The 27,426-nt window shown below is 38.7% G+C and overlaps 2 protein-coding genes across 3 annotated transcripts in view; one reads left to right on the top strand and one right to left on the bottom strand.

Annotated features, from left to right (window-relative positions):
- MYL9 (myosin light chain 9) overlaps positions 1–27,426 on the top strand; it is a 41,247-nt gene that overhangs the window by 2,049 nt on the left and 11,772 nt on the right. The window contains exon 1 of one of the 2 annotated variants that reach the window (XM_034414007.3): positions 14,574–14,841. The exons of the other annotated variant lie outside the window; for it this stretch is intronic. The gene's annotated coding sequence lies outside the window, so the exon portion shown is untranslated. Of the gene's footprint in view, positions 1–14,573; positions 14,842–27,426 lie in introns of those variants that run through there. 2 annotated transcript variants of the gene reach the window in all.
- RAB5IF (RAB5 interacting factor) lies at positions 368–8,641 on the bottom strand. Its single transcript, XM_034414008.3, has 4 exons — positions 7,965–8,641; positions 5,188–5,291; positions 3,400–3,529; positions 368–1,955 (listed from the first exon to the last, which is right to left on the bottom strand). Exons 1-4 carry the CDS (start codon positions 8,115–8,117, stop codon positions 1,914–1,916), a joined length of 429 nt encoding a protein of 142 aa, XP_034269899.1. The 5' UTR covers positions 8,118–8,641; the 3' UTR covers positions 368–1,913.

Raw genomic sequence — 27,426 nt, 5'->3', positions numbered from 1 at the left:
CTGAGGAAGGTGGAGATATTTTCAAAGATACAATCTTCTCCAGTTCTAACTCTCCCCCAACCCCAACAGTTTTATGCAATTCCAAGAGAATCTATTATGTAGCTTAGATCTTAAACTCAGTAAAAAAGTTTTTCCACGAATGAAGGCAAGAGTTTTTCTCCCCATTACCTCCAAAGTAAAAGGCAGACCAAGATTATCCTCCTATGCTAAAACTTATATTTATGGCCAGATCTCTTAACAAAAAGCTATCATGCCATCTTCTTTTTTTTAAAAGCAAGTATCCATCTACTTTAAGGGCCAAAGCAGTTATAAAATACTATTTGAAAATTTAAAAATGGCAATAAGAATAAAAAAACATTACACCAGCTTCTTAAAGTGATCTTTATTAGTGATCTTCCATGTATAAAATGATTTACTTATTTGGTAGATGACTCAAGCTTTGAAAAAAAAAAACCTGCTGATTGAGAAATGCAGCTTAGAGTTAGCAAATACCAAAATGTCTAAGTATCTCCTCAAACTGAAGGAGAGAATACTTAAGTTGGCAATGAAGAACTGCAAGAGAAACCTGCTAAGGCTCTCCAATCTTTAGTAGTTTTGTCTTTCATTTCCTGTGGCTAAATTCTTCCCTGATGTAAAAACTGAACTGAAAAAAGGCAGATAGACCTGACAATGTTGAAAGAGAATACATGGAAAGCTACTTGTGAAAAAAAAAGTATGCACGGTTAAGAGTTTAAAAGAGGAGTACAAAGAACTGGAAATTTATCCACGGCATATTAGGACTCAAAACAGCTTCTCATTGTAAGGCAGTCTTAATGAACAATTTCATTTTCAGTCTACTTACATTAACTTAAGATAGGAAATAGCTTTTTCTTGAAATTATTAAATACTTATATAGACAAGGAGTTTAAATCTTAAAATGATTGAGACAGTACAATTAAAGCTCACAAGTAGCCTAATTAGTGTTCAATTAATAGAATTTTTCATTCTGATACTTTCAATAATCATAAAAGATCAACACTGAATTTCAGTCTACTCCTATCTGAAAATTAGTTCTATGTACAAGACATTTTAGCTGCCTTTATTCTGTATTATGTTTCAGCTTCAAAAACCTATAACAATCCCACAGTAATTGAATTCTGAAGCATCTGCTATTTTGTGCATTTAGATCACTGGACTCTGAGGTAGGTTCTGGAAACTGAATTGGTTAACTAACCAATATATTAAGATGTTTCTAAATCACTGCAATTGTTTTGGGAAGTTCCCTAATGAAGCTAGGAAAGCCTCACACTTCTCAGTAAATAGTTAAAATTTCAAAATATTAGCAAATCATCTGAAGATTATGCTTATTACATTGTTAAGCGATCAAAATTTTAAAACCCTGGATGAACCATTTAAAGACATTAGTACTTAATACAATCAGATCAGAGCTTTAATTTCCTCAAAAGAAGCCGAGAACCATCAAAATCTATGTTCTACAATACATTCAGCAGAGTTCTCCTCCTGCCATATGCTTCATGATGGCTACCATTTTAGTATGTCTTACAAATGGAAGACAAGTCACAATCTGAATAGATCTCAAAGAGAACAAGATAATCGACGCAAGTTAATTAACAGAATCACCCTTTTAGGATATAAAGATTTGTCATCGCCATACTGGTTCAAGTCACCAAGAAGGCTGAAAGGTTGAAAAGTCTTGTGCTGTCTGCAAAGCATTGTAATGGCTTTTTTTTAAAGTTCTGAAAAAGCAACAGCTTTTTAAAATAAGACTGATCAAACTTTTCTTCTTAGAATCCACAAGACATGTTGCATCTCCTTGGACCATTGATGCAAAAACTGGCTTATTCTACCTCTCCATAGGCCAAAGGGGTTCTTAAAGTGTTCTTCAGTTAAGACAATTAATTTGGCTGAGTTTATCAGTCATAATGGATGGCAGTGTAGAAGATTATCCAAACAACCTGAAATGAAGCACAAATAAGAACAAATAAGAAAAATATTTAAACTTTACCAAATTATATGTATGAATGTATTTTGCTTTCTTCCTTCTGAATAAGGTTGCATTATTAACATTACTACAATAAAGGTTCATAAAGAAATTTTCAAGTAGTATCAGAAAATCTCATTGCTTTTTAGTGCTAGCTGGAGAGAGACAAATAAAAATGGTCTCAAGGTAAAAGTTTTCTGATTCTGTTACATTTCTTTCCCTGGCCTAGCAGAAATGTTAATATGATCTTCTAAACTTTCTTCAATACTATGACTTCAAAATGATCCTATTAGAATTCTGACCTATTAGCTATTGGAATGATTTATATGGGGTTAAAACACTTTGTTAAGATTAAAACAGTCATAAGAGTGGAATGGATATACTGTAAGTATTACAAAATCAAAATATTTTTGCACCCCTTTTGAAAACTGCTCTTTTATAATTTTTTTATATTTATGTATGAGAACTTGGAAACAACCAAAGATACAGTACTGGATACTTTATGTATAAAGAGTAAACACTTACAATCAAAATTATGTAACCCAACCAGAAGCTTTGAGACATTATAAACTAATTGTATATGTTTGAACAAGAATGTAAGTGTGCAATCTTCTAACCACAACTAAACAGAACAATTTATACCCTAAACAGAATCACTGCCAAAGCTCTTCTTTCTCTATATTACTTTATACTGAAGATTAATAGTGGCATTTATAATATTTTCTATTATATGCTATAGCTTGCACATAAAAATATTAGGGAGAATACATGGTGAAAAGTTGACAAATATACTTACTGAAAAAGGGGGCAGATAAAAAGCTTTCACTGCACTCAAACATGCACAGATACATATACATTTCAGTACAAATTAGCAGAGATAATGAAATGTTTTACCATTAAGTACTTTGAATTAATTCACCAACAATGCAATAGCAATCAGCAGAACAAATCTCCTTTCTCTATATTCCCCATCCTTTAAGTAGGCCCTAGAACAGTGATCCCCAATTTTTATGGCTTGGCGGCCCGGCTTGGGGGGGGAGGGGAACTGGGCCACATGAGCGGTGGGCCAACCTGTGCACAGCTCCACTCACACAAGAGAAGCCTTTGGGGTGCGGTCTTTGCACCCCAAGAACAAACTGAGGGGTAATTTTGAGCTGAAGGGAAGAAACAATGCAATTTTGCAATGGGGAGCTTGCTCATGTTATGTTGAATTCTAAAAGTTATATGTTTGCCTTTTAAATTCTTAGTAGGGGAAAAAACATCCATTATTTTACCCACATGTAATTTACATTTCTAAATTTAATCTCAATTTCTTTTCTCTCTAGTTATAAGATTTTGACGTTTCTTGGGATGATAATCTACCTGTTTTATACCATGCATATAATGTCAGGAATCTACAAACAAGTAACATAAATTACCAAAAACAAAGCAAAAGATGTCATGAAGCCTTCCTTTGTTAGCTCCCATGTTCCACCATATTCCTCTTCATCTATTTGCTGAAAACTGCTAAAATAGAGGTATAGGACGCCAGCATTTATGAGGCAGAATCTGGAGGAGAGGAAAAAAAATGTAACAGTATCAAGCTTTCTTGTTTCAGTTTTCACTGAAATTAACAGCAGCCCCTACACATAGTCCTCTACCTATAACCAGTCATTTAACAATTGTACAAAGTTACAGTGGACTTTTAAAAAAGGCTGCTGTTGAACTGTTCTTAAAGTTACAACTTCAGCCCCTCCCCCACAGCCACCATGGTATTTCAGGTATTTGGCAACTTGGCTTGCAATTATGGCAAGTTGCAACATTCTGCAATCACGTGACCAGAATTTACAACTTTTCTTATGCTGCAAGTCTGTACTGCCAGTACAGATTAAAACACCGGTAGGCCTTGATTTATGACCAGTCATATAACAATCATTCAGAGTTATGATGGACTTCCCTGAAGTCATGTAAACACATTTCAGGCATTCAGCAACTGGCCACAATTATGGCTGTTTGCAGTGTCCCTGGGTCACATAATCACATATATGTTGTTTTTTTGGGGAAAAAAATCCTGGCGTTTACTTCTGGTTTATCAGCGAAACCAGCCCATAGCACACAATTGGTACACTTAATATCCATGGTGTTCGCTAAACCACCACCACAAAAAAATTTGCAAAATTGGATTGCTCAAATAAACGGTCCATTTTATGACTGACACAACTTACAACTATAATGGACAGGATCCATTATGGTCATAAGTCAAGGAATATCTCTACTATTGTTATCAGTCTCTCCCAAATGAATTTAAATGGTAGATTGTGTCTTTCACAAGCCTGCTTCAAACAGGAACCCTGAATGCACATGCATTAACCCTTTAGCAATGTAACATTAAAAAAAGGACACTAGGTACTGAAGAGGTATCCTATTTTAAAGCTCTAAAAGCAACAGGTGACACTAAATTCAGAAAGAACATAGAAACGGCTTTTCTACTACATATGTGGAATCAAAGATTTTGATTATCTTCTTGCTGCTCTGTGTTAACTTCAGGTGAACCTGAACTATGAATTCTGCCCTCTAACCCACACTATCTTGGCTTTGTTAAAAATTTGGGTTGCTTACATTCAAGAAGCATAGATGATATTCCTTATTATAACCTCCTAAATAAAGTTAAGTCAGAAGCAGATATTTAAGTCTATAAATAGATTTAGAAGAAATAACTGGAGGCATTTCATTTTCCTATTACACAGTCACTTTCTTATCATTTAAGGAAAACATAGGCAACTGCAAAAATGCCTCATGACACTTTAATTACTAACAGTATTTAAGATATTCCATTTATCATTTCTTGTCATAGCTGAAAATTCATAGTTAAACATTTATATAATCTTTCAACATAGCCATACATTTAGTTTTCAGCAATAAATAACACATTCTAAGCTTCTAGACAAATATTTTCAGGCAAATGGATGCATTTTCAACGTTTTCTTTATTTCATGCACTGCAGCCATTTTTTTCTGTGAAAACCTTTCTGATGCTTTGGTGCATGTTCCCTCCCGCTAAATTTAAGCAGCTTTCTGTATCTTTCCTACAAATTGCTCTGAGAAAACTTTGCAAGGTCAAATAAATGTATAATACAAAATCTATATACTTCAAGTATATATCCCTTGTCTTAACCATTTCACTTCATCAATGATTGTCTTTAAATACATGGGAGGGGGGGAACTTACATTGCTATACCCACAAATCCCTTCAGTGGAACAATTCCCCAGATCACTCCCAAAATAACAGCAATGATCTGCCGGAACCAGTAAATGACATCTAAAAATTCATCCTGCAGAGAAAAAATAATATCAAATTCATATGGAACCAATATTCACATTCAATATATGTAGAGGAGCCTCCTGTTATAACAACAAATCTAAGTTCTCAAAATATCTCAACTGCTTAATTCAAAATACAAATATTTTGAGAAGGTCTTAGAAGGTCTAACAAAACTAAAAGGAGATTCAGAAATTAGACACCTGCAATTATTTCCATCCTACCTAGAAATCTATCTCAATTCCAGGGTAAAAGATATATACTTACATTCTTTCGGGCCTATTTATTATGTACCTGTTTTTCAAGGAGCTTAGATAAATTACTTAAATCTCATAACAACTCTGGGAGATGGAGGGGGTTACTGATTCAGTGAGGTATCTGCTCAGCTTCATTGTCAAGCCAGGGTTTAAATCTAAACTAATCTCTGTGCCATTCTAATTTCACTTTATTTACAAATGGGCTGAACAAGCAGCCTGAATTCTTCTTTTTGAGAAAAAAAAAGCACAATTAATTCACAGAATATATTACAATGAATAACTTCCACTTGCTATGAAATGGTAGGAAAAAAATGTACTTTCTACTATAAGATAGTTTGCTTGGTTCTAAAATCAGATTCCAGCTTCTTTTGTTTCACAAGTGAAATAAAAATTATACACAACTTATGATTTTAAGAGCTTAATTTGAATATCTATATTGTCTACCCATGTTTTATTACATTTTAGCCCTTTAAGTAGGCCAGATTAGGAAACAAAGTTTATGTAGGCCTATACTACTTTTATTATGAAGTTATGGTAACACAATCATTTCTGTGCACCCTCCCTTTATCTTCCTAAGAACTAAATTGGGTCTTGTCACAGATGTTTATTGGGTTACAGATATGCCCTGAAGTCAGATTTCTTTTATCTGACCATTGACTTTGTAGCAGTTCCTCCTGTTCTTTGCCTTTGAATTGTGTAAACTTGGTCAACTGTGAATTACTACTCATCATGCTAAACTATAATTTAAGCAATCTAAGCTTTTAGCTTCAATAGTATCCAGACTGTTCTTCAAACTCCCCACCCCCATTAAACATCTTAGTTGCTTAAATCAAAATTAAAACACTCCAAAAAACATAAAAATTGTGTTTGCACAAGTAGCTAACTCCAAGTTAAATGAATCACAACATATAGAATATTATTTACCCATCTAATCTATATATCATCCAAGTTTATAACATTAGGAAGCTCACATAAATATTTTTAAAATCCTTTTTGGTGCCTTTGAATCAATCTTGATTTGTGATAATTACATGGAGAAGTCCACACACAGTTTTCTTGCCTATTTAGTTAAAAATGGTTTGCCACGGTCTTCTTTCTAGGGCTGAGAATGTCTGGTCCAACGTTACCCACCTGACTTCATATCTAAAGCAGTCTGTACCCCAATGGCTTTAACCACTATACCAAACTGGTTCTCACAAACATCCTAAAAACATTTAATGAAGACAATTTGATTAAAATATACTTGAAATATTTAATTAGGGATAGGCTAATAAACAAGGGCCCTCTGGCCATAAAAGCTTAGCGAAAGAGAGAAAAAAACTTTACATTTTTCTGAATTGTAAAATTCAGACCTGGGGGGTAGGGATTATGTGTTTCAAAATAAGGGAAAGGCCACCAAAAAAAAAGAAAGAAAGAAAGAAAGAAAAAAGCTTGCTCTGACATTCCAGGGATGAAGAAGGTAACCCAAAGCATTGCTTTCTAGGCTGACTGGACAGTATAAGAAGATTCTGTTTAGAGAAGATGATCCCAAGTGTAACACACGAGAGTAAGAAAGTTGCAAACCCTGTGGGGTTCTTTACAGGTCATACAGTTCAACTCCAGTACTCTGAATTCTATTTGGAAACAGATTGGCAGCCAAGGCAGTGACCAGAAATTTTAAGTGTTGCCACATTATGTGCTAGGTTGCCACATCCTGTGCCATTTCCTAATAATCTTCAAAGGCAACATCAAACAGGCCATATTGCAGCAACCCGGTGTTCGAGATAAGAAGGGAGAACACACCTCCTTGCTGTCAAAAGGTTTTCCTCTCAATTGGGGCATGGTAGTTAGCCTGTGGTGGTGGTGGGAAAAAAAGCTCTCCACCTGCTGATGATCCCTTGTGAATCTAGGGCAGAGGTCTTCAAACTTGACAGCTTTAAGACTTGTGGACTTCAACTCCCAGAATTCTCCAGCCAGCATAGCTGGCTGGAGAATTCTGGGAGTTGAAGTCCACAAGTCTTAAAGCTGCCAAGTTTGAAGACCTCTGATCTAGGGGAAAACACTACCAAGAGGCTCCTTGGTGGGGAAACTATAACACATACACTCCCCACCTCAGGCCAGCAAAGGGGCTGACACCAATCCCAACGGTTTCTGGGCAGGCAAGCAGCCTTAAATTAAGCGTCGACGTCCTTGACCTCTTCCATCCTTCCTGCCCAATAACTCAGCAGCTCTATTTCTGCCTCCTGCTCCGCTGTGACCTTTAGGAGAACCGACAGGCAGAGTCTTCCTCCCTTCCCCCCACACCAACCGCCGCTCCAACACCCCCTCCCACCAAAAAAACCGTCAGGAAGCCCCAACCTGTCGCTCGCGAGCACAAGGCCGAAGCCTGCCCTCTCGTAAACACCTGGCTGGCTTGATGTGTGTGTGTGTCCAGCCGGTCTAGGCCTCACCTTGTCCTCCCAGGCGGAGTCGCTCCGCAAGGCTTTGCTCCACAACGAGGCCCGCAACACTCCGCCCCCGCCGTTGGCTACCAGGTGCTGCTGCTGTTGCTGCTGCGAGTGCGGGTGCGACGACGGCTCCTCCTTCCGTCGACCGCCGCTCATCGTCCCCCGCGCCACCACCTCGAGCTCAACGCGTCCCGGTCACGGCAGGAAAGGCAGCCGCTTGAAGCCCCGCTGACCGCGTCGCCAGAGCCACGTGGCTCCCGTCACGTGATCCCAGCGCCCTACGGCGAGAGAAAGGGGCCTTTATTCCAGCGGCGCGAAATACTTTTTTTTTTTTTTGCCGGGTTGGAGCAGAAACCGAGGCTTCTGCGGTAATGGAACCGCTGGGATGTTTGTTCTTCGGTCGCTTTTGGGAGGCGATATATCGGGGACGGGAGGGAGGGGGCCATGCAAATTTCAAGTCGACAAAGGCGGTCTCTTCCAATGCTCCCCCTGAGGCTTGCTAGTCGTGGTCAGTTCTTAAGGGTGCTTGTAAGCTTCACGCGATGGGTAAGCTCATTCGTTGTGCTACTTAGCCTTCAGCGCAGACCGTACGCAAAATAAACCATATTTATATCATCTCTGCAATGGCCAGGAGAAGCTGGGGATCTGGTTCCCTTTGGTATGTTTCCTGAAATTCCCCCTATATTTATTTATTAAATTTATAGGGCCGCCCATTTCACCTATGTGGCTTTGGGAGGTTCGTATGATTAAAATAACAAAACCCAAACCACCGAGACAATTAAAAAGAAACTGTTGAAATATAATTAAAACTGCTTAAAAATTATAAATGCTTTGGAACAATAAACATGGGAGAATGCCTTCCAAAACGTATGAGCAGAATTGCCCGTTTTTCAAAGGACTGTGCCAAATATACAGCCTTATTAACTATAAGCATTTTCTACTGTGATTAATATTTTCAGGATGGTTTAGAAAATAAAAAATGCTACTTTAATAAGTTACACATAAAAAAAAAACAATTAGTCCTGTGGGAAATGACTCTCCTTGACAAATATTCATACGATTTTATTTTGAATTTTTTAATATTCCTGCCTTCCAAAGAGAAAAAGCAGTTACAGAGACTAAACAGATTTAACACTATTGGAATGCATGCTACCAGAGTAACAGTGTTACATGAAGGTGTAAATTGATGTATCTAAACATCAATAATACATACACACTTCAGGCCGGATACTACTCTCTATTGTGTAGTTTCAAAGCAGATTTGTTACTGAAATAATATGTAGAAAGACCACTGTCTAGAAAAAGAGGCATGCAAAATTTTGTTTTATCTAGTTTAGGTTCTGGAGAAATAACCACAATAATTATTGAGAATCCTAGTCAGGGATGTGGATGTCATATATATGAAGTGAAAGAGGCTGGATTAAAACTGCAGACATTGAGGCGCTGTCAGCCTTCCCAAACCAGGGATACTCCACTGTTAGTTGAAAATTCCAAGATTTGTAATCCCAACCTTCTGTTTACTTACATTTACTTTCTGTTACCAAAACCTGGCACTTGTGATCATTATGCCATGCTACATTTCATTGGTAAAACAGTTAGGTTTGTAATTGGAGATTCAAGGGGTGCGGGAACCCTCAATATTTATTTATTAAACTTGATGCTGCCGAATTCCCAACCATTCTGGCTAATTCATGACAATTAAACAAAAAAAGTTAGGAAAATCGATTAACAATAAAAGATGGCAAGTGTGACAGATCAGATGGGATGAAATGAGGGGGTCTCATCCTCCCTTGTTACAGGCCTGGGCGAAGAGTTTTCGTGGTTCTTCTAACCAACAGCAGAATAGAGGCTAACTTGATCTTGGGAGGAATCTTGTTCCTGAGGGCAGGTGCTGTGGCAGGTGTGCTTCTGGGATCCTGATAGAGAACATTTAATTGAAAGAATGCAAAGTGTGCCAGCCCCGGCAGAATTAAATTGGTCAGGTAAATGCTATGGGTGATAGTCCCTCAAGTAAGCATGCCGTATGTCATGTAGGGTTTATAGGTAGTGACCAGCACTTTGAATCACATCTGGAAGCAATTGGAAATTAGTGCAGCTAACAAAACAGACAATCAAGCCACTACATTTTTGAACCAATTAAAGCTTTGGGTGTGCGGAGGTGTGTCCTCAAGGACAGCCCCGTTAACACATGAAACTGCTAAATGTGTTACAACTTATGTCTGTTACAATGTAAGGAAGTGAAAACATCCTGTTGCAAAATACATCATCAACACATAGTATTTTACTGAGTGTAAATGAAAAACAAGGTTTTCTTCCCGATACTTTGTGAACAGCACTTTTTAATTATGCACATTTGCCACAAGGTGGCAGAAAGGTATCATGTTCCATAGCCTCTACAATGGCCTATTCTTTGGCTTTACCTGGGAGTGCCTCTCTTCTTGGACAGCAAATACAGCCTGAGAGATTTAAGGCACTAGAGAATTTACAATATTTGCATAACCCACTGCACTCACAGTAGGGATATGTAGTTTTTCAAACTGCTCTGTTTAAGGCCAACTGTGGTGAAACATTAAATCATAATGAGCTCGTGTCCATATCTACAAAACAAAAACCAAACTTTTACAATAGTTTAGTTTAAAAAAAAGAATTAAACCTCTCTGAGGCATGAACTCTGCATATGGTTGGAGAAATAATAAAATTGACGAGGTCCTTACTAAAAAAAGAAGAAAGATTTGCCTGTCATAGGACATTTAAACCAGAGCTAATCAAAATATACTTCCCATTATTTACAGGTTGTGATATCTTTTGAATGGTTTTCTTTGTTCAATTGATTGAATACACTAGTGCAATTTGTGAACCAAGCTCATGAGGTGAGTCTATGATCCATTGTGGACAGGAAACCCAAAGAATTGGCTGAGTAAAAATGTTGTATAAACAGTTGTCATTCGCTAATGTGATTTGTCTATTTATACCGCTAGCAGGTCTAAATGAATGTTCCACTGAGTTCAAGTGAACTGATTCTTACATAGCTCATTTAAAATGATAATCTGTCAGGGTCATTTTATACAGATATATTTAAAAATAAGCCCTGATAGGTATCTGAGCAAGGAATGGTAATTTAATTGTGTAACAGGGTCAACTAGGCCTAAAGAGATAAAAAAGACAACATGGTGGCTTCAGCTATGTGGTTGAACCCACTTCCTTTTGTGTCAGAGACATCCTGACTTTTCAGCTATCCTCCCACAAAAGCTCCTGTTGTATAATCATTTCAAAAAATAATTGCTACCAACCTGCCTTCCATTGAGGACCTGTATACTGCACAAGTAAAAAAGAGGGCTGTGAAAATATTTATAAACCCGTCGCATCCTGGACATAAATTGTTTCAACTCCTACCCTCAAAACGATGCTATAGAGCACTGCACACCAGAACAACTAGACACAAGAACAGTTTTTTCCCCAAATGCCATCACTCTGCTAAACAAATAATTCCCTCAACACTGTCAAATTATTTACTAAGTCTGCACTACTATTAATCTTCTCATCGTTCCCACCACCCATCTCCTTCCACTTACTGTATGACTGTAATTTTGTTGCTTGGATCCTTACGATTTATACTGATATTGTTTCCTGATTTCTTATTTGTACCCTATGACTATCATTAAGTGTTGTACGTTATGATTCTTGATGAACGTATCTTTTCCTTTATGTACACTGAAAGCAAATGCACCAAGACAAATTTCTTGTGTGTCCAATCACACTTGACCAATACAAAAAATTCTATTCTATTCTAAAAAAGCTTTTACATAGATAAACTGTATTTCTTAGTGTTCCAGAACATAAGACTGGAATCCATTAGTGCAAATTGAAAGGAATATCTATCTATCTATCTATCTATCTATCTATCTATCTATCTATCTTATCTTATCTTATCTTATCTTATCTTATCTTATCTTATCTTATCTTATCTTATCTTATCTTATCTTATCTTATCTTATCTTATCTTATCTTATCTATCTAATTTATACCCTGCCCATCTCATTGTTGAAGTGACACTGGGTGGCTTAAAAACAATTCAATCAGATTTAAGTAGACTAAAAACCAAGGAGATGAACAGTATGAGTGGGGGTGGGGTTGTCTTCTCTCTTACCCTATCAACTACCTCCAGTGAAAAGTGCTCTCAAGCCAGCCAATCAGTAGAGCCATGTTTTAAGCCCTTCCAGGAGGCCAAAAAAGTAGTGACGAATCTCCAGTGGCAGAATATTCCAAAAGGTGGGGATCCCAATGGAAAAGGCTCTTCTCCTTGACCCCACCAATTGAAATTCCTGAACAGATGGTGTCCATAACAAGCCTCTTCTGGTTGAGCAAGTGAGGAAAGGCCAATCCAATTTGGGCAATTTGGTTCCTTAGATACCCTGGACCCATGCCATAAAAGGCTTTAAAGGTAAAAAAACCCAACACCTTGAATTGGACTTGGAAGCAAACTCGCAAGCCATGAAGCTCCTGCAACAGTGGTGTTACATGCATCCCCCTTGAGGCCTCCAGAACTATCCATGCCACTGAATTCTGTACTAGCTGTAGCTTCCAAATACTCTTCAAGGGTGGCCCCATGTAAACATATTGCAATAGTCCAATTGAGAAATGACTAGGGCAGAAGTGACCACGCATAGGGCCTCATGATCCAGGAAAAAGTGCAACTGGTACACAGCATGAAGTTGTGCAAAAGGTCTCCTGGCCACAACTGTAGGTGGAAACAATTGTAGATAGATTACATTACCTCTGAAGATTGTATCATGTTCTTCTCCATTGTGGATTTTTGAAAAGAGGCTGGATGATGGATGTTGAAGTAACAGATTTCCTGAACTGGTAGGAGGTTGAATGAATTATCTTTTGTTTCCAGCACTGTGATTAATTTAAAAGGACATTATGTGGATTACATTAACAAGTCTCTGGATGAAATGCAAACTGGCCAATCACATTTTAGCATAGTTGTACAAACCTAATCCATGTAGTTAGCTTTAATGTTTAGTATAGTATAATATGTGAATTCAAATAATTGTGTTAATGAATAAACTGGTTAAGCAAGAAGCTATACAATAGGATAGAATAGGATAGAAGGGGACGACAGAGAACGAGGTGGCTGGATGGAGTCACTGAAGCAGTAGGCTTTAGCTTAAATGGTCTCCAGAGGATGGTAGAGGACAGGAAAGCCTGGGGAACATTGTCCATGGGGTCGCGATGGATTGGACACATCTTCACAACTAACAACAACAACAAATACAATAGGAACAAACTTAGAGGGTCTTAATCTGGTTTATTTTTTTCACATAGTAACATCTTACCTGATAATAAAATAGAAGAAACTCTAATTCTTGCATAGCTGTATAAACCTTGACAGCTGGGATTTAGATGTGTCTGAATTTCCTTTTCAGAACATCCAAGCTTTAAGAACTTATCCAGGTACCATCTGCTCGTAAGAATATACTGCTGTCTTTTCCATAGCCTTCTTCCACAGGAAATGTAATTACAATGTTTTCTTCCATGGCTGCTTTTTAATAAACAGGCTAAGCCATTGGGACTGGGGTGGGTGTAAAGAATGGGTGGAATGAGATGGAAAAAAATTATGGGCTCCTTGCCTTGATTGGAAGGAACCTACAACTGGCATAAGTTCACCAGAAAATTAAACTGGATGCAGCACAGTCTTTGAGCTTAAAAAGTTTCTACATCCTCATTCAAAGCCCAAATGAATAATGGATCAGAATGAATGGAAAGCTGGCAGATAAAATAACAATATTTTAGACAAAGATAACTTTGGCATTCTAATCTTTTGCAAATTAGCCCAGTGGCTCCCACCCCTACCATAGTACCGAATAACCATCAAATGGATAGGATAACACTTTGCCAACCTTTGCTAAGTTAAAAAAAGCTAACAAAACAAATTACATTTGATTAGAAATTGGATGGGAGACAAGGATTGCTGGCTAGAGTTGGGAAGTTAAACATTCAGAAAGAAAGCATTGGCAAACTACTTCTGCATTGTTTGAAGACAGCTACATGGATAGTCCATGAAATTACTACAAATGAGCTTGACTTAAAGGAAACTTGACTTTATAATATACAGGACTGCTTATGATATGACTTTATAGCATGAGGAATCTGGTCAGGAAATGATACTGGCTTTTACAGAAACGTAAGAGCCTGTTTGACAGGAAAAATGAATTAAGGGTAACTGCCTCTGATGGTTTATTTTACATTTTCCTGTCTAAACTAGTCTTTATTCACTAGAAAACATCTGTACTTTTATGTTTCTGGCAAGGAAAAAAAATAATTGAAACAACAAACTGCACAGAGGAATGAGGAATGCCAACCAAGCATTGTTCAGGAAGCTCTTGTAACTTTTAAACCATACATTTTGAAACCTTTGTTTAAACTTTTGTTCTCAGCCAGCAGAAAGGTTTGTCATTTATATGACTTGAATCCTTATAAAGAAAACTGTTGCTAGGTCTTCTCAGATGCCGGCTGCATTTAACAACCGATCAGAGAGTTCAGCGACTTCCCTCCAACCCTCCCCCCCCATCATTTTATCTATATAAGGCAGAATCCTCTCTTCCCCTTCCCTTATTCTCACAGTCCCAAATCCAGCGTCTCACAGTTGGGCTGCTGCCACCCGCACAGCTCGGCATTCTTTTGCCTTGTATGGCCAAATCCTTTGGGGTGGGAGGGGACCATCTGGGAAAACACTCTTTTTTCATTGGCTGCCTCTGCCCTCTGATCCCGCTTTTCCCCAAACTAGGGAGATTAAAAACAACAGCTAATTAATTTCATCCCTTTGCAGAAACGCTTCCTAGATCTGAGGGCTTTTAACAGTTTCTGTCTGAACTAGGTATGTGCTTTTCCTTACATTTCCCTTTAGCAAGCGAGGATGGGGGTGGTGGTGTTTATGGATGGATGGATGGAAGGAAGGAGACTTTCCTTGGGCAAAGCAAGGGCTGGTAGCTTCCTGTTATACTAGATCGCTTGGCTACTGCATCGTATTTCATAACCCAAAATTAATGGTTTTTCTTCTGCAACAAACTAGCAGTAAGGCTGTCCTTTTGGGACCTGTTGTACTCCCTCGATTAGTTGTGCTTACCAGCAGTTCTTAACTATGTTTTTATTCAACTGAGTTTTCTGGGTTTGCATGCTGTACTCACCTACCAAGGCTTCTGTATGTAGAACATGCTAAGCTAGAATGTGGTTGGCTAATTTGTGGCTCACGTCATGCATAATGTGCCATAAGGAGTACTCGCATACAGGAGGTTATTAGGTTCATAGTGAATCATAGCTCTGGTCCATCTCTGTCAGACTTTTCCAGTGTGATACCTTCAAATATAGTATGTTGGAAGCTGTAGAAACCCTCATATCTGGAATGCACTAGGTTGGGGATAGGTGATATTGGTCCTTACAAGTTCACACATGAAACTATAATTTGCTAAACAAAATATCATTGTCTGGATCCACATATTACAGTAGGATACAAACTACAGTTTACAAACCTCAGCAGTCAGATTCATATACAGGTTAATCCAAAATCAAACAAATCACATTAAGGTTAATACATGAACTACTAGCTATTCTTAACTGTGTTCTTAGAAGTGGAATTTGAATCAGGATTGCAAGGATGAAGGGAAATATCCCACTGCAAATAGTGTGGGATACACTTGTTTATTGAGAAGTGTATTTGGTGTCCTTAAACATGATACTGCAGCTCCTTAATCTTGGAAGAAAAAATTCTTCTGGCTAAAGATGTATGATCTGTACTAATGTGTGGGGACCAGAGCAACAAATATTCTACCAATTTGTATTAAATTTGAAAGCCATCCAATCCAAATCGAATGCTTTCTAGTTACTTCCATTGCTGATCTGCATCTTGAAATCCAGAACTACAACATCCCTACTCAGGGGTTGCTTAACCTTTAACTGAATACATTCCATCGGGGAAGCCTCCAATCATTTCCATTGTTGAAGTGTTCTTTGCCATTACCCAAATTGAGTAACCAAAGCAGATTAGATGAAAATGTATCTTTTTCTGCAGTTTGGAAAGAGGAAACATCTAGACAACGGTAGATTCAGGAGCATAGTTTATAGGCATCATGTCCTAAAGCATCATTCAGGCTGAAATAGTTGTGTGCACATACCGAACTCTGTAAGATGTAGTTTCAGATCATATGTATGGGATGGTGCTGCCAGCTTGACCTGCAGAGTGCTTCATTCTGCTGATCATAGAAGCATCTTCTGTGTGTGTATCTGGTACCTTTTCTCCTCAAAACTGATTAAATGCAAACTTAAGTAGAAACTATTTCAAATATTTCAATGATGTAGAACATGATGTAGAATGATGTAGAAAGCTGGCTGAGGAATTCTGGGAGTTGAAGTCCACACGTCTTAAAGTTGCCAAGTTTGGAGACCCCTGATGTAGAACTACAGGATAACTTGTTTACGCTATCAATAGCACATGTTTGCCAATCTTGGCTACTTTTAGGCTATACAGAATCAATTCAGTTTCCTTTTGGCTTGTAAGCACTAGGTATGATGATTAAAAAATATTTGGGGAGCATGCTTACAGTTTCATGTTTATCTTAAAAAGAAAACTTGGATATAGCTTGGAAGAGTTGAGGATGGATGGATGATCGTATTCATGAATGTGATGAGATGTATTCTTTTACATATTCAAGAATGCTTTTTAAAAATATATTATTTTAGTATGCATATCTTCTGAACTTGGATTATTTAATTGAACTCAGGAATCAAGCAAGCCTCAAAACAGATGTTTAGAGACTCTATCTCTCTTTATCTGAGCTAAAACAGAGAGCGGAACAAAAAATATGTCAACCTGGAGACAAATCTTTTAATACACTGAGTTCTTTGTCCATTTTTCAGAATGCAAATAAAATGGAGGATTGTGTGTGCATGTACATGTATATGCCTCTGTGTGTGTGCACATGTGGGAGTGTATGAAAGTAAAATTTTTGATCTATAAAACATACAGTAAATATGGGGTATTAGTATAGTAAACAACTGGCAAAGAGAAGGAACTCTGTGGTGAAGAGACAGCATCCTTGACTAATTAAATGTTAGTTTTAAGGAATCTAGAGATCTAAGATTTGTTTACCTATATTTATTGAATAACCAAGTGGCCTGTTCAACATACAACATAAAGGCCATGATGCTCAGGCCTTTTGGGGTCATAGAAATTACAGTATTTTATACCTGGAGAGAACCAATTTAGGGAAGGCTGCTGTAGTATATCACTTATCTAAAGATTAGCTTCTATACTCTTGAATGGTACTCAGATTATGGTTTGTACACAAACCAACGTGTACAAGCTCCATTGAATAGAACATATGTGACTAGGATATTTGATGGATTGTACTCTCACACATGCAGCTACTTGAGAAGCCATCAAAACATGAACTGTGACTGAAAAAAACCTTTTTATTTGTTGGGCCACTGAACTGTGCCAAGTTCCTTCCCCAAGCAGTGAAGACAAGCAGTCCTAACAACCATTTAAGGACAAGAGAGGAAAGCAAGAATTGGTATGTCAATTAGAAGCTCAGGCTGGAAAAATCTCATTGCTATTAAGGAATGACAAGAAATCTGCTCATAGGACAAAAGAAAAGCTCACTTCCATGAGTAAAATTAATACCATGGTCTGTTAACATATTACAAAAAAACTTCATGTGGGTAAAGTTGATTTCATGTTTGTAATAGTCATTTATCTTTTCCTCCTCTCCTACCTTTTACAAGGCCAGTTAAAAGGGGAGAAGTAGGTAGCTTACTTGGACATGCTTGGTGAACTTATAGGTTACAGGTAGTCCTTAACTTATAACCACAACTGAACCCAAAATGTCTTCATTAAGCAAGACAGTTATTAACTGAAGTTTGCCCCATTTTATGACTTTTCTTGCCACAGTCGTTAAGTAGATCTCTGCCATTATTAAGTTAGTAACATGGTTGTTAAGTGAATTGACTTTGCTTGTCAGAAGGTTACAAAAAGTGACGACCCCAGGACAATGTAACCATAATAAACACGAGCCAGTTGCCAAATTTTGATCATGTGACCACAGGGATGTTGCAATGGTCGTAAGTGTGGAAAAATGGTCATAAGACACTTTTTTCAGTGCTTTTGTAACTTTGAACACTCACTAAACAAATGGTTGTAAGTTGAAAACCACCTGTGTTTCCTCCAAACCTTTCCATAATTCATAGAAAAGTTCTAATAGAAAATAATGAACAAGAGAAAGCAGATAACAAATAGGTTAACTGAAGGTACCATAAATCTGAAAGTATGGAAAACCAGGAGTTTTTCAGACCAGACCAGACTTTAAAAGCTTCCTTGTTCTGTGAAGGGAACAAGGCGTCAATGAGGCTTTTAGGTTTCACTCTTTTTGTGTGACTAGATTAGCGTAGAAGTCAAAAAATGAAGAAAATCATCAAGCAGAGAGTGGTTACTTCTTTGCTTTCCTTTGATGGTTTCCTCTTTAAAGCTACTACTTTTTAAAAATGCTTGGTTTAACACATTTCTAATTAAAAGCCCAAAGTAATACTTCAGTTGGCAGGAAAATATTTTCTTACACTTAATCCAAGCGTCAGAAATAAGCATTGCTATGCATGACTGCAATCAAGTTGATGTTAGTAAATCTACTGTTACTCTATGTGTGCAACAACAAACAAACAAACACACACACACACACACACACAACTCCTTTCAAATCACTTGAATATTTTTCATGTCAAAAAGCAAAAATCAACTTGATTGCAAAGCATTGACCCTTAGTGATATATTTGCAGCACTGAAACTGCTACCAGTAGCTGTAAAGACAGGGCTAGTTCAAAGGAAACAAAAGTAAAACAACAACAGGCTAATTTCCCTTTAATTGTCTGGGTTGAATGGATCCATCTATGACAATCAAGGCTCTTTATCTACTCTGAGATATAAACCAAAGTCCCAGGGTTCCACTGTAGTATGACATTTGCCATTGTTTTATTTTTTATCTTAGCCACAAAAGCAATTAGCCAAATTCCTAAGATTATTAAAGAGCATGGCATTCTTTGCTGTTCCAGATTTAGCATCTAATCTTATGCACAACCCATGGAATCCATGTTTTAAACAGCATTCCAATTGGATTCACACCACACACATACACACATACTTCACATCAGGACAATCCTGATGAAAATGCCACTTTGTACATAACTAATGCAGTTGAATTTGCACTTGTACTAGCTAAAACATGGTTTAAGTCATTTTGCTGGTTAGGAAGTATTTAAACAGAGAAAAAAAGCTGATGTATGGCAATTTCCTTCTTTCTAAATTTTCAAGCAAACTTTGATTCTGTAGACCGTATGATATTATAGGAATTTCTTAACTTTTGCTTTTCTACATCCAGTCGGTTTTTAATTTTAAAACTTCTGCCAAGAAATTTTCAGGAAAGAATATTTGATGCTTGTTTTGCTTTGTTTTGTTTTAGAAACAGAAATATAGCTAGGAAAGCAGAAAATATCACCTTATTTTGATAATGTCCTCAGTAGTATTTGATTTCAATTTCCGTAATTCTCAACCAAAATTTTGCGCCAGCAGGGAGCATTAAATGTTTACTTCTAAAAGTATACTGCTTATTTAGAAATAAACCCCATTGGGAGCAGTGGAATTTGTCCTGGGGTAAAAGATGCAGCCTAAATAATAGACGAGAACCTAAGAATAATGTAACATTAAATTCTTGCGAAAGTCACTTAAAGAGAATTAGTAAACCCTAATAAATAGTTCAGATTGCATCTTCTTCATCATCTTGGTAAGCACAGTTTAAGTATTTGCAATGGCCTTAACCATGTTATACTTATTTTTACTGTTTCATTATCAGCATTCATTATATGCTAAGATATTGTCATATTAACAAAGAAGCAACCTAAACATTTTTTTGTGATTATTCCTTTATTTTCACTGTGTGTGTGTGTGCACGCACACACATATGAATTCTTTTGTCGGCATACAAGTTATATAATCCCCATTTGACTGAAAAAATATCTGTGGCATAGCCAAGAACACATCATAAAATATATCAAGTGAAATTGAAATGCTGTATGTGCTTACATAGCATATTGTTGGGTTTCAGCCAAAGCATTATTTTACATTATTTTACTTTAAAATCGATTACTTTAAAATCAATGGATTCAAATCTTGTTTCCAGGCCAACCTCAGAGTACTGAACAATTCAGTGTTTCATTCTACTGACCGAAGGATCCCCTCCCTGCAGAAAAAGAGATATTATGATAAGGATTTACTTATAGATCATTTAAGGGATGCTGTGGCTCAGTGGCTAAGATGCTGAGCTTGTCAATTGAAAGGTTGAGAATTCAGTGGTTTGAATCCCTAATGCCACGTAATGGGGTGAGCTCCCGTTACTTGTCCCAGCTTCTGCCAACCTAGCAGTTTGAAAGCATGTAAAAATGCAAGTAGAAAAATAGGGACCACCTTTGGTGGGAAGGTAACAGCGTTCCGTGCGCCTTTGGCATTTAGTCATGCTGGCTACATGACCACTGAGACGTCTTTGGACAGCACTGGCTCTTTGGCTTTGAATCGGAGATGAGCACCGCGCCCTAGAGTCGGGAATGACTAGCACATATGTGCGAGGGGAACCTTTACCTTTACCTTTTTATAGATTGTTTGCAAGAAATTAAGAACATCTTGATTCATCATACATTAGTAAATCAGAATTCTTCAAATTTCTGGTTATAGTAATCAAGCAGGCAAGCTGTTCCAAACTGTCTAATTAATTAATCTCCTTTCGCTAGTGGTCATGGTAAAAACCAAGGAAGGCAATCTACTTCTAATTTGGGGAACATTTTAAGGGAAGCTCTACAAATTACAAATTGTTACCACAGGGAGCATATTATAACTAATGATAAAACAGCTGTTTTCTAGAAGATAAGTTGTTCCTTGCACTCCCTCTCACTTACCCCAGGATACAATCTACCTTACCTTTGTTTTGCTTTCCGTGCAGGTAGATATTTCCAAACAAAGCAGCGGGCTGCATCCAACAACCATTTTTCTGTATTTCAACATCACCTCTCTGGGAGGCAGGGAATTCTTGTAAATAAAGATGGTGCTTAAGGTTGGTGCTTACTTTGTAGCACCCCAGCTTAGTATTCCATTATTAAAGTATCTAAGCAAACTTAAGATGTGTTAGGAAGAGAACATGGTTCTCTATCCCAACTGTTGACAAGCCAAGAAAGCTGTAGTTCAAAAGCTCTAATTATGTCTGAACTGCCATTCCTTGCCCAGATGCTGTCTGATCTGGCTTATTAATCCACGGATATTATCAGCAAGTGCTGGGAAATTAAAGGCACTGCAAACAACACTGCAAAAAGGAAGTCTGCAGATATGGCTGCTGCCTGGGATAATACTATGCATGTTTCTGAAAGACTAGCCTGTTTGTAATGAAACACAGGGTGCTGCTTGGAGTAACAGTACGTAAAGAAAGCTGGGAAGAATTTAGCATCATGTCTTGGTTTCAGTCAATGTCAGTTTCAGGGGTGAAATGTTCCCGGATCGGGCCAGATCGCCCGGTCTGGTAGCGATCTTGGCCGGTGGTTCGGTGATCAGGTAGCGATGGTGGACCAAAGCTCCGCCCACTCACCTGGATGTCATTACTTCTTGGTTTTAACCAGGAAGTAATGTGTTTTTTACCTTCTGTGCATGCAGAAGGTCTGCGCACGCATGTGACGTGCATGGGTGAGAGAAGCAAGCGCACATGCAGCGCGTGCACTTTCGAACCGGTAAGGAAGGTAAGTAGATTTCACCCCTGGTCAGTTGAGGAAGCAAGTGGAAAGCAGGGCATGGGGCCGGTAGTAAACAATCTACTGTTAAGTGAAAAGAGTGTTGTCGCAGAGAAGAGGGGATTGACTTATTCTCTAGGACACCTGAGGGTAGGACAAGAAGTAATGGGTGGAAGCTTGTCAGAGAAAAATGCAGCCTAAGACATAAGGTAAGGTGACCAGATTTTAACATTGGTAAAGAGGGACATTGTGGGCGTGGCTTATTTTGTGGGCGTGGCTAGCTGGTCATGTGACTGGGTGGGCGTGGCTACCTGGTCATGTGACCGGGTGGCCATGGCTATGTGTATAGGGTAAGGTGAACAGATTTTAACATTGGTAAGAAGGACACCATTGTGGGCGTGACTTATTGTGTGGGCGTGGCTTGGAGGCCATGTGACTGGGTGGGTGTGGCTAGGTGGTCATGTGACCGGGTGGCCATGGCTATGTGTATAGGGACTACTCAGAGGGCTGAAAAGTCATTTCTGACAGGTCCTCACACTTTTGACTGGTCCTCACACTTATGACCATCCTCACATTTATGCCCGTGCAGTATTCTTAACAACCATGTCACTCATTTCACAACTGCTTCTCTTCACCATGGTGACAAGATAGGGCAAAAACGTAAAATGTGAGGACAGTCGTAAGTTCGAGGACTGGTCAAAAGTGTGAGGACCAGTCAAAAATAACTTTTTCAGCCCTCTGAGTAGTCCATATGCACAAAAGGACTAACCAGAGGGCTGAAAAAATCATTTCTGACAGGTCCTCGCACTTTTGACTGGTCCTCACACTTATGACCATCCTCACATTTATGCCCGTGCAGCATTCTTAACAACCATGTCACTCATTTCACAACTGCTTCTCTTCACCATGATGACAAGATAGGGCAAAAATGTAAAATGTGAGGACAGTCGTAAGTTTGAGGACTGGACAAAAGTGCGAGGATCAATCAAAAATAACTTTTTCAGCCCTCTGAGTAGTCCATATGCACAAAAGGACTAACCAGAGGGCTGAAAAAAGTCATTTCTGACAGGTCCTCGCACTTTTGACTGGTCCTCACACTTATGTCCATCTTCACATTTATGCCCGTGCAGCATTCTTAACAACCATGTCACTCATTTCACAACTGCTTCTCTTCACCATGGTGACAAGATAGGGCAAAAAAGTAAAATGTGAGGACAGTCGTAAGTTCGAGGACTGGTCAAAAGTGCAAGGGCCAGTCAAAAATAACTTTTTCAGCCCTCTGAGTAGTCCATATGCATAAAAGGATACAGCAATAGAGAGGGATGAAGGAAGGGAAATTAGAGTAGGAGTGAGGGGAAGAGAGGGAGGAAGAGAGGAGGAGAAGGAGAAAGGAAGAGGAAATAGGGAGGAGAAGAAGAGGGTGGGGGGAAGAGAAAGTAAGAAGGAAAGAAAAGAGAGAGGTGGTAGTTTGAGGAGAAAGATTGCTGTACAGTAAAAAAGATGAAAAGAAAGAAAGCCAATCCCAAACAAATATAAAGATATTAAGATAAAGAATGAATTGTTAAACTTTAAAGAACAAAAGAGAACAAATATGAATAAATAGCAATAATTAGAAACACACATACAAACATGCAATGTATTTTCTTTGAACAGAATATTTGGCTGGTTCACAAATTTAAACAGTGTTTAGTCATTTCAATTAAATTTACAATTTCTATATTTCCTTTTTGCCATATTTATTCCTCATCTATTTTTTTAAAAAAACAATATTACCCTTCATCCTCATCTCTAATCTTAATCAAATTCAATTTTTCCCTTCTATTCTATATTATACCCCTTCGCATTGTCATCTATTTTTATATCCATCCTCACATTGGTTAATTATGTAATTATGTAATACAGTTGTTTAATACAAATTCAGCATTTTAATATAAATCAATTAGTTATATAACTATCTTTTTTGTATATTAATCAATATGAACATGAATATTCCAATTATTTCCATGCAATCCAATTTCTTACAAATCAATTAATTATATTTACCAATAATAATAAACCAAATAATTTCCCCCATATATTCCTCCAAACCACAACTTAACCATTTCTGCTTTCAACACAGTATACAATAGTATCTCAATTATTACAATTCCCTAGTTAAAAAGAGCTTTTTTTTCTTTTGTGTTTTAAAATCTTGAACTCTCCTCTTTTGCCCTAAATTTCCCATTGTCTGTACCTACCTTTTTTGGTGAGGAAAAAGAAAAGAATTCTGCTGCCTAATTTTCCAATGTTGCACCAAACAAGCCAACAGCCTGTTTCACTTTCAGTTTCCTTTTGAGCTTGGTTTGCACAAGGAGAAAAAAAAATCTGCTGGAGCAATTTAGCAAGCAGCAAGAGCCCTCCGCAAAACAGCTGAGAGGGGGAAGCCGAGCTAATCAACGTAGGGCGGCCCTTTGAAGCCCCGCGGCAAGAGTTTAAACAGGTTTTTTCCCTCTAGCCATCAGCTGGGACTCAGGAGGCAGAATGAAAAATCGGGACTTTTTTAAAACGCCGCGGGACGCGGGACAAATTGCTCAAAAGCGGGACTGTCCCGCCAAAAGCGGGACGTCTGGTCACCTTAACATAAGGAGAAATTTTCTAACAGTGAGAGCAATTAATTGGTGGAATAGCTTGCCTCTTGGGGTTGTGGCTGCTCCATCACTGGAAGTTTTCAAAAATAGACAGGACAACCATTTGACTGGGATGGTATAAGGCTCCTGCCTTGGCCAGGGGATTCAACTACAAGACCTCCAAGGTCCCTTCTAATCTTATGATAGCAATAGCAATAGCAATAGCAATAGCACTTGGACTTATACACCGTTTCCTAGTGCTTTTACAGCCCTCTCTAAGCTGTTTACAGAGTCAGCATATTGCCCCCAACAATCTGGGGGGCAATTTTACTTACCTTGGAAGGATGGAAGGCAGTGGTGGGTTCCTCCCGGTTCGGTCCGGTGTGGCCGAGCCAGTAGCGGTGACGATATGACATCACCGAACCGGTTCTCCCCCCCCCACCCCACCCACGTTATTCTTACCTTTTATTTGGTCCCACCCCCAATCTATTGCTGCCTCCTGAGTCCCAGCTGATGACTAGAGGGAAAAAAACTGTTAAAACTCTTGCCATGGGGCTTCAAAGGGTCGTCCTACAGCTGATCAGTGTTAAAAGCAAACAAATGAGTCGGGTCGTAAGTGCGAGGACTGATCGTAAGTGCGAGGACCTTCCAGAAATGACTCTGACCAGCTAGCCACGGCCACCTAATCACATGACCTCCAAGCCACACCCACAAAATAAGCCACGCCCACAGAACTGGTAGTAAAAAAAATTAGAACCCACCCCTGATGGAAGGATGAATCAACCTTAAGCCAGTGAAATTCAATCTGCTGAACTGCAGTTAGCAGTCAGCTGAATTAGACTGCAGTACTGCACTCTAACCACTGCGCCACCTCGGCTCTAAATTCTACATGATTCTAAATTCTCACTGAAGGCAGTAGGACAAAGAGGCTATTATCTGTTTTGTAGCCAGAGGTGTGTCCCAGCCTTGAACTAATCATCTCACCTCCTGTCTTCCTGGGGCTGCAGAAAAGGGGCCTTTCCTGGCCTGCACTAAAACCCAGCCTTTGAACTCTGCAGTCAGTGCTTGGCTACATATTTTGGGTGTGTGTAGTTTTAAAATTCTTTGCTAAGCCTTGGTTCAGCCCCTCAAAAGGTAACTCCTGGTCAAATTCTTATCACCCAGGTAAAGGAGTTAAAAGGAGAAAAAAAAACCTCCCTAGAAGTAATTAAGCCTTGAGAAAGTTGTGCCCGCCTATAGGGGTCTCAAAGAGGAAGTAACAGAGAAAGGAGGCACCCGGTCTTGGGTCCCTCTCTACCCCGAGACAAAAAATATCCCAGATTTCAAATCAACAAAGATGACTGTGAGAATCTGATGCCATCATTAGGCAGAAGAACTTAGCAAAGAGAAAAGCAGATATTTAAAATAAGTGATGTTCATAGAGGAAAATACACATTGTTATTTGCTTTTCATATATTGACAAAAGAGTCTATTGGGAGGGTCTTCAAAAAGTCAAGAAGGCAGCCATCGTAATAGGAAGCCCAACCATTTACCAGGCAGGGCTGCGCCACTGGCTCAGAAGCAAACACGCATTTCCCCAGTTCAGAATCGTGAAAGCAACACTGCACTGTTGTAGCATTAACCCATGTTATTTTTTGTGCATACATTGTGATGTGATAAATGAAGAAAGAGATGGGTCTTATGCAGGGGTGGTATTCACTTACCTTCGCTACCGGTTTGCAAATGTGAGCTCACACGCCTCCGCGCATGCACGGTGCCTTTCGCGCATGTGTGGAGTGACAAAAATGGGACGTGATGACGTCCAGGCATCCTGGATGACGTCCTGCAGCTGCCACTACCGGTTTGCCTGAACCGGATAGTACCGGATGAATACCACCACTGGTTTTATGCTACAATATGCTATTTTCATCAGATCAGCTAGTAAGATCTCCCCTTAGGGATCCACCGGCTGTAAAAACAGTACACCATTTCTGTCTTTTCTTTTCTTCAAATGAATTCTGTTCTAGCTGCTCATTAATACCTCTTTGCAGCTTTGCATTTTGTTTCCTCTCTTCTTTTTTTCCCCTAATCCCTCTGCTTTGGGAGACCTGTCTTAAAACGAAAACTGCCGAATAATTACAGATTTTTGTAGGATACCTTTCAATGTGCTTTAAACAAATAACAGCATGCCATTGTACAAGGACAGCATGATGAAAGTCTTTTCAAGCATGAGTTGTGTGCTTTGCAAATACTTTTACATCTCTAAGTGCAAGAAACATGGTTAATGGGTAATGAAAACACCCATGGCATTTAAAAAATCAAGTCAGATACATTTGGCTTTCCACTTTCCACTTTCAGTTCCAGATGGTGGTAATTATCATTTATGTTATCGTTAACGTGCTATAAAAATTCTCCTCAGATGACAACACATGGCTGATCTTGGAGAAAGAAGCTTAGGAAAGTGGACCTGGTTTATACTTTCACAGGAGACAACCAAGAAATCCCACCGTTATTGACTAGACTGAGAAGTTAAATAAAATATTTCAGAAAAAGAAAAAGAACACCCTTCAGCCAACATGTTTCTACATTTATCAGGAACAGTGGTGGGTTGCCCCCAGTTCGGACCGGTTCTATAGAACCGGTAGTAAAACCTGCGGGAGGCTCCGCCCACTGACCCTGATGTCATCAGAAGCGATCTGCGCATGCGCAGAAGCAAGGCGCGGGCATGAGCAAAGTGAGTGTGCGTGCACGATCCTGTTGCGAACCAGTAGTAAAGGTAAGTAGAACCCACCCCTGATCAGGAATCAAGTTCAACTCAAGGAAGGCTCAATCTTTCATTTGTAAATAAAATTCGTCATTTCTTAGCCTTTGTCCCATGAAGTGGCAAATATAATCATTTTGCTTACCTGGACTAACTTAGCAGATCAGAATTGTCAAGAGTCACATTTGCAGTTATGGTTTTGTATGCTGTTTATTTAAGTTAAATCCACAATATTGCGTGTCTACTCACTAAAGGTAACAGGCATATAAATAGATCGTATAACTCATAAATAAATAAACCAGGGGAC

Source organism: Pantherophis guttatus, chromosome 3 (genome assembly GCF_059756535.1).
Source record: "Pantherophis guttatus breed Tessera chromosome 3, ASM5975653v1, whole genome shotgun sequence".
NCBI lineage: Eukaryota > Metazoa > Chordata > Lepidosauria > Squamata > Colubridae > Pantherophis > Pantherophis guttatus.
This window is presented reverse-complemented; position numbering and strand designations above follow the sequence as displayed.

Excerpts from the sequence above, each read along its gene's own strand:
- RAB5IF (XM_034414008.3), bottom strand. The coding sequence starts at position 8,117 with ATGAGCGGCGGTCGACGGAAGGAGGAGCCGTCGTCGCACCCGCACTCG. Across the intron at positions 5,292-7,964 it reads ACTCCGCCTGGGAGGACAAG|GATGAATTTTTAGATGTCAT; the intron begins GTGAGGCCTAGA and ends TTTTCTCTGCAG. Across the intron at positions 1,956-3,399 it reads CATCTTTTGCTTTGTTTTTG|GTTGTTTGGATAATCTTCTA; the intron begins GTAATTTATGTT and ends GCTTCATTTCAG.